This window comes from Gavialis gangeticus, unplaced genomic scaffold (assembly GCF_001723915.1).
Source record: "Gavialis gangeticus isolate Ggan-Ray unplaced genomic scaffold, GavGan_comp1, whole genome shotgun sequence".
NCBI lineage: Eukaryota > Metazoa > Chordata > Crocodylia > Gavialidae > Gavialis > Gavialis gangeticus.
Window position 1 is genome coordinate 21791166 of NW_017729008.1, and position 10505 is coordinate 21801670.

The 10505-nt window shown below is 38.3% G+C and overlaps 1 protein-coding gene across 2 annotated transcripts in view; it reads left to right on the plus strand.

Annotated features, from left to right (window-relative positions):
* GNAI1 (G protein subunit alpha i1) overlaps positions 1 to 10505 on the plus strand; it is a 57091-nt gene that overhangs the window by 34163 nt on the left and 12423 nt on the right. For both annotated transcript variants that reach the window (XM_019509492.1, XM_019509493.1), the window contains 4 exons: positions 2484 to 2641; positions 3912 to 4040; positions 9014 to 9143; positions 10288 to 10441. In XM_019509492.1, coding sequence (XP_019365037.1) covers positions 2484 to 2641; positions 3912 to 4040; positions 9014 to 9143; positions 10288 to 10441 — 571 coding nt within the window. The remainder of the gene's footprint in view (positions 1 to 2483; positions 2642 to 3911; positions 4041 to 9013; positions 9144 to 10287; positions 10442 to 10505) is intronic.

Consider the following 10505-nt stretch of genomic DNA (forward strand, 5'->3'; position numbering starts at 1 on the left):
CCTGATGTATCAGTGTAGAAGAACAAATATGCGTGGTCTGCTTGTAGCATCCTATAGAAATGAATAGATCTTTTCTCTTGCAGACACTTTATTTTATAGAGTACCATAAATACTTTTACACTATTTTACACTACACTCTTATATGAAGTAAATTGCAAAAAATAAAAAAAATCCTGAATGCTTACTTTGAAATGCCTACATTATTTCACTTCACTAAGAGTCAGTCAGTATGTGTAACATTCATTATCTTATAGTATTTCTTGGCTCAATAGTTACAGTATGAACTTTCTTGCAGAAGAGATACAGAGGAAAGGGAGAAATTTGTTCAGACAGTGTATTGAAAGATATGAGCAAAGTATTTGGGCGGGTTCTTTATATAGCTTACTCTTTCACCCTAACATCAAGGTTATAGTTGTGAATAATATAAGGGTGATACTGGTGACAAAGAACAAGAGGAAGAAAAGTAGGTTTGGTAAGAAAAAGACTTTAATCCTTCCACTTGATACTGCCTCTTATTTGATTAATCTCAAAAGCACTTTCAGGGAGTGAAGCAGGTTATTTTTCAGTTTTCTAAGACTGCAATAAAACTGGTAGCATAAATGATTCTTAGTCCTGTCCTTTACTTAAATAAACCAAAGACTTGTCTATCGTTAATTGTCTTGCATGTGTATAATAAATGAGTTTGAGATCTGGTAATTGTACATATAGTTGGTCAAAGCTGATTTCTGGCACTGGTGCCATCAAGTTCCTTACCTGTATTTTGTTTTGTTTTTATATAATCATAGAAAATGAGGGTTGGAAGGAACCTCAGGTTCATCCAGCCCATACTTCCTTTCTAGGTAAGCCATTCATCACTCTTCTAGTGAGAGGGTTTTTCCTACCATTCTCCTAAACCTCCCTTGCTGCAACTTCAGACCATTGCTCCTTGTTCTGTCATCTGCCACCACTGAGAACTGTCTAGCTCCATCCTCAATCCTGCTCCTTGGTCCTGAAAATTAAAGATAGAGCTTACCTTGAAGACTCCCCTTCAAAGAACAGGGTTGCGCACTGTCCTGTGAACTGATTTGCAAACTGCCCTGTTTGCTCCTAGAGTCTCCTTTTACATGCTGCTGGGCCTAGACTGGCTTCACCCCCTTATTAGGGTTTTTGTCAGACACAGGCAGCAGTCACCTGGCAGCCTCCCAGCTGCTTAGAGCACTCGCCCAACCACACAGCCCCTAAACAAACACTCAGTAAGCCAAATGCACAGGCAGCCCTTCCTCCGGTACCTTCCCAGAGCAGGTTCTGGTGCCTGGCTCTTGTTCTTCTCCTTCCTCCTCTTATTCCCACTGAATTGCTTGCGAACAGCCCTGTTTGCTGCCCATACTCCAAAAAAGAAGAAATAGAACTATCAGGGTTCTGCAATTATTTACGCAACTTATACGTGTTCGTTTGATGTTATTGCTCTGAATTCCTACTATGACCACACTTAAAATAATCTGATATTTGATTCGTATCCCTGTGAAATAATAGGTCATGTAATGTTCAACATTTATGAATCTATTACTAGCATTTGTGTCCTTTGCTCCAAGCACTCTTGTCTCCAAAGTGTCCTTCCTCCTCTCTTTCATCAAAGGTACAAGTCTGTTATCCTACAGGAGATCAGTTGCCCTTTGCTTATATTACTTCCTTTATTATTTGTTAATATCCACCACTGCTTGATTCAAATCATTCAAGAAAATTCATTTTTCACAACAACCTAAAAGTACCTATGCTTTTAAATACAGTTTATTTATTTAACAAATGTGCTTTCTTGCTCACCCATTTTCTTGGTCTACCTGACCTATGTTCAATTGGCTATCTTTTAGGAGGGATTTTTCACCTTTCTGTTTACTAGTAAGTGTTTAGATTAGTGATTGATGCTAAAAACCCCCCACACGTTCTTGTGGATCACACTTGAGTATGAGTTAAGCCTATCCATATAGAATTTTCCAGTGAGGATTGTGTTGTTTTAAATAAAGGCAAAATCTGTATGTCACTTTCATTTAGATTTAAAAGACCCATATTTGAGTTTTTGACAAACAAGCAGTTTGTCTTGGCAAACACGAGAAAGAAAATAGAAGTACAGTCAATGCTGGTCATGTTGGAGGACACAACTTCTAGACTGTCATTCAAACAAATCTGAAAATTAAGGCATTGTTCTATATAAGAAAGGTCAAAGCAGTGCAAGTGTAAGGTGAAAAGTCTTTTGGGGATTTGGCATAAAATTCCTCAGATTCTGTCACACAATTAAAATAATGTCTGCCTGTGGCCACAGAGATGGAAGTACATTTACTTACTTTACTAGTCGCACACAAATCAAGGGGTCTTCTTGCATCTCTAACTGTTTCTTTAGGATTAGTCAAATTGACTCATTTTCTTAAGCTCGATTATTTTTTTGTGTGTGGTGGTGTAAGGTTTCTTCTTAACTAGTTTTTTTCTACATTTCCCCCCTCCCCCCACAGGATGATGCTCGTCAGCTCTTTGTTTTAGCAGGAGCAGCAGAAGAAGGATTTATGACAGCAGAGCTTGCAGGAGTTATCAAGAGACTGTGGAAAGATAGTGGTGTTCAAGCTTGTTTCAGCAGATCTAGGGAATACCAACTTAATGACTCTGCTGCATAGTAAGTAACCAAGGCTTTGTCCTGTAAAGTAGAATTTTATGAATTTACCCAAATTTTAAGACAAGGCATTTTTCCCCCCTAGTCAACACAGAGGAAAAAGACCCTCATCTTAAATTTGTATACAGAGCAAGCTGCAGCGGGAGGGGGCAGGAAGCTGCTGCAGTTCTGTCTTTATCCCTGAGCACAGAGAGTACAGTATTCTGACTTTGGCCCTGAGCACAGAGTACCGGGAAACTGTCCCCTGCCTGGCCAGTCAGCAGTGCTGCTGCCGCTGTGTGGCTTGGCAGAGGCTGTGCTTCAATGTACTGTGTTTTGTGACCCGGTAGGGAACAGAGGCTAAGTGGCATCTGACAGTAAGGGGGGCAGAGACTGTGGGAAGCTGTTGGGAGGGCAACAATCGTCTGTAAGTATTTGTCAAGAAATAAATTATTTCAGTCAAACTTAGCCATATACGTGTATATTCCATTAAAGTATATGTTATAGCGACGCTGAAAATTTTCAGATGTCCAGTTTTTATTTGTCTGTTCTGAATCTGGTGGACTGTTTGAATTTTTCTAGATTCTTCAAGCCATGGAACAAGGTGAGCTCAAGGTAGCAGATATCTTGAGTTTTTATACAAAGCATGTTCATGGTAACATGTCCTGAAAATCACTTTTTTTGTGCATCATTTTTCTTATCTCATCAAATCCATTTATCTCTCTGGCTGTAGTATTTTAGGTAACTCATTCAGTTTCATGCAATTTCATAGTACTGTTTAACTCCCCTGTATATATCTCTGAGGTTGATAACTGCTGTTAATAGAGGAAAATGTTCTTTTTCTAATTTGATTCTTTTTTAAAGTAAGCAAATAAAAATTCACATTTGCCTTATATATAAAGTGCTGGATTTACTGGCATGTATGTTAAAAAAAAAAATTAAAATATTTTGTATTTAGGATTTCTGAACAGAAGGAAAGCTGGGTTGACAAGAGTACCCCAAGATAATTCATCTAGTAAATGAGCAGTTACAAAGCACTTGCATTTTTTTCAGTATGTATAGCTTTGACAAATAAAGACTTAGCACACTTGTTAAAAAATAATGGGTTAAATAATCTCTAAAATACTTGTGTTGCTTTTTGATTTGCAGTCTTATCTCAAAGTTTACCATGTCTGTGTGTCTATGAAAATTTGTATGAGGATTTTAAATGTGTCAGTTTAATCACAGACCAAATACCTTTATCTGTCTGAGCCTTATTTTCAATAACTGAAAGCAATATTTCATTTATTTTCAGTTACTTAAATGATTTGGACAGGATAGCACAAACTAGTTATATACCAACTCAGCAGGATGTTCTCAGGACTAGAGTGAAAACTACAGGAATAGTGGAAACTCACTTTACCTTCAAAGATCTTCATTTTAAGTGAGTAGTCATACTAGATATATACCCCCATAACTTTGGTATGTGTAACAAATTTTAAATATAGATTGACTGCAGTTTATTAGTAAGCTAATATTGTGACTTAACTACTTGTACTTTTTTCCAAAGTTATTTCCAAACATTTGATTCTATTTTTAGGCAGAAGGGCAGGGCCGGGTGTCAGCTTAAAGATTAACTTGTTCAAAAAGGCATATGCTTTTGTAGGCAACACCCTACATCATCAAATGCTGTGACACTGTGCTACGACTATAGGACATGTCATAGCATCTGATACCGTAGGCTGTTGCCTGCCAAAGCTTACGATTTTCTGAACAAGTTAATTTTTAAGGTAACACCCTAGCCTGTCTTCTGCCAGACTTCAGACCTAACTAACAACGAGCTACCCTTTTTATTAAGAGAAAAGTTGAGGTTACTTTTTTAATAAGTAAGGTATTGCCTTCCATTTTCTTTAATACTAGCTTTGGTGCAAGTGACTGTAATATTCCAATCTTCCCATGCCCAATAAAACTGTGTAACAAAAATAAGCTGTTTTGAATTTCAGACTGTTTTATCTAATTCTTCAGCAAAATCCAAAATGCAATGAAAAATTTAAATCTTGGTTCAAGTTGTAGATATGATGATTAACTGTTCTATACTGTAAAATTGTAATCTAAGATGTAAGTATTCTAAATCAGTTTACAAACAAGTCTGTTTCTGTAGCAGTTGGTCTGCTCTGAATATATTATCATTGTACTAGTTTATGAATAATTTTCTGACTTAAAGTATAATGATCCTAAAATGTTGAGAACTCTGTTGTAATGGAAATATAAGTTTTTGAGGGTTCAGGAAAACTTAAAAGAGCAGATGTCTCTAAGAGCAAGTTTAAGATTCTCCCACTCCTTCATGTTTGGAAACTAAACACATTGAATTTTCTCTGTACCACTTAGCAAACTGATGTGGGGACAGAGGGGTGTGAGAGACTTTTTTGTTTTTAATGTTTGTATAGTAAGGCTTTTTAAAAAATGGCCAGTGTAATGGTATATTCCAGGTGCTGAACATGAAATACTTGTTAGCAACAAGAAAGACCATGTCACTGGATATTGAAGCCCCCTTCCCCATGCCCTTCACGTAAGACCAGATGTCCATCTTCCTCATTGCAGAGGGCACCCTCTGGCCCAGTGTGACAAATTGGTCCATGCCTTTGTTGCAAGGTGAAGTGTCCAGGTTCAAATGTGGCATGTGACCAAACCAGGAAGCAGGAGTTGGGGTGGGAGGGAAATACGGTAACATACAGATGAAACTTTCTTTTGTGATAGAAGAGTGTTTGTGTTTAACACGTTTCTCCTTTCAAAGTAAATAAGTAATTTTATAACTTGATAGATTTATCCGTTTATATTTGAAGCTCATTTTGATGCGAGTAGGGAAAGAGACCCAGTTTGTGCTTGTGAAGTCCCCAAGACGCATATTATTCACTAGTCTGTAGTGTTTTTACACATCTCCAAAAGCATGTAAAGACTTCCCAGAAAGCACTTGTAAAGGGGTTTCCTCAACTAAATGATTCTCCCTCTTTCCCTGCATCTAGTAAAGAAGGTCAAATGGGCAGAAGGGAGGAGTGACCAGAAGGCATTAAAGTCTAGATGTTTTGACTGGTGTAATGACTTGAAGAGGGCAGTTATGAGCCGGTGGATCATGAGAGTGTTTGAACTATAATTAGAGATTTTTTTTTCTGTACTCTGTAAGAAATGAGTAACATAGTGTGTCCCATTGTGAATTGACTAATAGTAGATTCACACGGGTGTTAACTGAGCCCATGTGTTCAAGTTGGTGGGAAGTCGCATGCGGCCCTGCAAAAGGGCATTGGTTGATGCATTAGCCGGAGAAGATTCTAGTTTCTGATTTTCTTATACTTAACTTGCTTTAAAATAGTACTACAGAGGAGCAGGTACTTGGGTGTTTGTAATATTTCATATGCAGAGATCATTTTCCTTGATGTTTTCAAGAGTTATTTCTAGCTCTTCATCAAGAAAGAATGTTCTGAACTTTTTAGATGCTTATACTCAAGAGCTAATAAAATTGAAGTATGACACACGCACATGGCAGGAGGCATGTGGGATCCAGCATCAGATCCAATCATACTGGTGAAGGGAGAACCCCAACCTGGGTTCTCCCTGCATTGGCAAGTAGCAGGCTCCTCAGCTGCAGAAGCTTATGGTGCAACCTGAAGCCGGCAGCCCCATCAGCTGACAGGGCTCCCAGCCACAGGGGCATAGCTTACTACATGCACATATGAAAGCTGGATAGAAAGCAGCTATAAAGTTGTTATACATTTTCCAGCTCTAACTTTAAAACTGGATGGAACTTTTTATAGCATGATAATTACTTTGCATGTGTAGCCTGTCCAGATTCACTGCACAGTTAACCAGTTAGTTGTGTAATACATATAACATGTAGAGGGGGCTTGAAAATAATAGTTAACAAGGAAGTTGCAAAGAGTCAAGGGTTCTTTCTTTCACTCCTCCTCACCCAGTTTTTTTGCTCCTGTAATTTTTTTTTTTAAGGATGTAGCATGGTCTTATAAGAACATCTGGGGACATGAGATTGGCCAGTTCAGGACCTGCTTTTCAAATTTGAGATACTTCCCTTTCCAGGAAGTTAAACCCACCCTAACAGTAGTACTGAAACTTCAGTGCTTTCATCCAGCTCCATCCGTGGGCATTAATCAGCTACATAGAAATCCTGGGGTAAACACTGCAGGTATTCCTTGGACTGTTTTCCACAGAGGACAAGCTTAGACCCTTGTGGACTTTCACTGATGTTTAGATCCCTTGTCCTGGCTTCTCCTAGACCAGAAGAGTTGCAGTCTCTGTTGTTGTTTATACCCCACAGCTGGATGCAGATATTTTCCCCAGTTAGTCTCTACATTTGTTGTAGGGACAGTTTCGGGGTGCCTTTTGAACTACTAAATTTATCAAGTGTTTGTTAACATTCCAAAATCAGAGCCAGCTTCAGATTTGACTTTTGGGTGTCCACCTGTACAATTTGCAGATATGAAGGACTTGGTCCAAAGATCATTTTGAACTGCCTAGTGCTTCTGGCTATTTTAACTTTTGAACGTATTCATCTGCCTTTGCATCATTCTGTATTTTGCCTTGGTTTGATATTTCAGGATATAGGGGTAAAATACTGCATCTATAGCTGCAATTGTTGCACCTTATGGGTGGGATGCTAGCTGGCCAAGTACCACTGACAAGAATTTTCAAGTTCAAGAAGTGCTTCCACAAAACAAGAAGCCATCTATTAAGACCTGTTCCTCAATTCTCAGTCCTCAACATAATCTGGACCCAGTTGAAGTTCCCATATGAAATAGCTTGGGTTAGTTGAATCATGAGGGAAAATCTCATCATAAAGTGCATATATACCTACAGCAGGGTTCACACTGTCACCATCTTAGCAACTACACTTACTGGGGGGGGAAAGTAACTCTTCCCTTCTATTTTGTGCCACTTCAAAATGTTAACCCTTGTAAGTAACGCTCTTGAAAGTGGATACAGCCTAGAAAGAACTTGATTCTTTTGTCTTAAAAAGAGCAACTGAATTGTTAGCTGAGCTCTATTGACACATCTTGTGTAGATGCACACGATAAATCCCAACTTTTGATTTATAGATTCCAGGTTGACCTTGCAAGGGATGAGTCAGAAAAAAACCTTTATTTTCAAACTGAGCAAATCTGATATGGGTATGTTGAAATATGGTAACCACAGAAACCTGAAATATCACTTTTACTCCATTTTTCAGATCAAAATTAGCTTGTTTATGTAAGCTTTCCCCAAGCAGTGAAACTGCTTCACGATTTACAAGATTTCATAGATTTCTAGGGTCAGAAGGGACCTATTAGAGCATAAAGTCAACCCCATGCCCTGGGCAGCAAAGAGTGCTAGGGTCAGATGACCCCAGCCAGGTGTTTATCCAATGTCCTCTTAAACACCTCTAAGAAAGGGGACAGCACCATCTCCCTTGGAAGCATATTCCATATTTTGGCAACCCTTACTGTAAGGAACTTTTTCCTGATGTCCAATCTAAATTTTCTCTCCTTCAGTTTGTGGCCATTGCTTCTAGTTACCCTGATGGGCACCCTGGTAAACATCGTATCCCTTATTTCCTGCTGTCTCCCTCCCCACCCACCCGATGAGTTTGTAGATGGCCACAAGATCACCTTCTCTTGTGGAGGCTGAAGAGATTCAGGTCCCTCAGTCAGTCCTTGTAGAGTTTTTCCTGTAGTCCTTTAACCAGACGGGTGACCCTCCTCTGAACCCTTGCCAAGTTATCTACATCCTTCTTGAAGTGTGGCACCCAAAACTGGATGCAGTACTCCAGCTGCAGCCTGACCAATGCCTCATAAAGGGGAAGTATCACTTCCTTAAACCTGTTTTGTGATGCACCTACTTATGAAAGAAGGAGCACAGTTAGCTTTACTTATTGCTTCATCACATCGGTGACTCGTGTTTATTTTGAAGTCAACTACAACTCCAAAATCCCTCTCCACTGTTGTGCTAGATGCACGTCCCTAAATCACAGTGTAACAAAGCAGGTGGTTTTGTTGTCTTGTTAGATAAATATTATATTCACCTAAGTAAAAAAAAACTGAAGAACTCTTCATTCAGGTAACACACTTAGTAAAGCTAAGTTCTTCTGCATATTTTGCCGCTTTGTGATGGGTAAAGAGAAATCTGGTGCAAGTTTACTTGTAAATAAGTTGGAAATTGATTTGCTCTAGTTTTGCAATGTGTAATGTAAAATAGCATCTTAAAGAATTTTGAGGGTTTATTTGAAGTAGTTTTCTAGGATGTCACTCAAAATTTTAGTAATTTTACCCTTACGTGTAACTGGTTGTTTTTACTAATGCTATCTAATCTCTAGAATTTCATTAGAAGGATTCAGTAGACTGGAATTCAGTAAATCTTATTTCTGTTTTTCAGAATGTTTGATGTGGGAGGCCAGAGATCAGAGCGAAAGAAATGGATTCATTGCTTCGAGGGTGTTACAGCAATAATCTTTTGTGTGGCACTTAGTGATTATGACTTGGTCCTAGCTGAAGACGAGGAAATGGTAAATTGACTATAGTTTTGAAGGGAAGAACTCTCAGAGAGGTGGAAACTAAATGAGTTTGAAAGAAAAGTTAAGCATCTTAATGCGTAAATCTAACGTTTTTTCCTTAAATATATACCGCATTTTCTTTCATACAACCCACCCCCAAATAAGATTTGCACCTTGCTTTTGGGAAGGCAGAATGGAGAGAGAATTTTTTTACAGAATGCTGGCTTCATGGAGCAAGGGCAGAGCCTAATCTTTAGTTTACTTGCACCCTTTTTTCTGTGTAACTAAAAGCTGAGACCCTACCTACTGCTGAAGACTGGTTTCCATGGGTGCTCTGATTTTGAAAAGAGCTAAAGAGTCTCTAGGGCTTCGAAATGGGAAAGAGTAGAGACCAGGAACAACTTGCAGACAGTAAAGAGAAAGGTTAGCCCTAAGAGCATTTAGTTTGATTAGTGGAACATCAAGACTATGAAAAAGGAGAGCAAATTTGATATAGGTTTGTTGAAATATGGTAACAACAACAACCTGAAAAATAACTTTTACTCCATTTTCCTATCAAAATTAGTGTTTTATATAAGCTTTGGAGTAGAAGTGGGTTGCTTCTTTCTGGACGGAAAATCAATTTTTCTGCTTATATTGTGCACCCCAGTTTTGGAGGACAGATTTTGGGGGGAAATGGTGCCTATAGTATGTGAGTAAATGTGGTAATCGTCCACTTTGAGTGGGTGGTAGAAATAGTAGATAATAGATCTGCCATATTTGATTTCCAGCTTCTCTAAGAGCAGTTGTACAGTAATCAGTTTTCAGTTAAATGTCATTGAATTCTATTTAATAAAGATTTTTCTTAATATTTGCAATTGTGTACAGAAAAGAAACTAAGTGTTAAAATTACTAACTGTTATGCAAAACTACACTTATAACATGATGAAGGTGAAATGGAAGGGGAGATAATTTGTGAGAACCCCACCAAAAGCATGGTTCCTGTAGTTCCTTGTCCATTGATGTTTGTGTCCACAATTTCACACATCACTCGGAGCAGGTTCCACGATTCAGTATGCAAAACCATTGGTCTGATGTAATATATTAGTGGTTTGACTCTTGCTAAATCAAATATTTCCTTATTTCACTAACAGAAGAGTATCCTTTTAAATTACAGAATCGGATGCATGAGAGTATGAAATTGTTTGACAGCATCTGCAATAATAAATGGTTCACAGATACATCCATTATTCTTTTCCTAAACAAGAAGGATCTCTTTGAAGAAAAAATCAGAAGGAGTCCTCTCACTATTTGCTACCCTGAATATGCAGGTATTCTATTACTTGAGGGTTTTTTTGTTTGGTTGGTTGTTTTTTTTTTTTTTTTTTTTTTTTT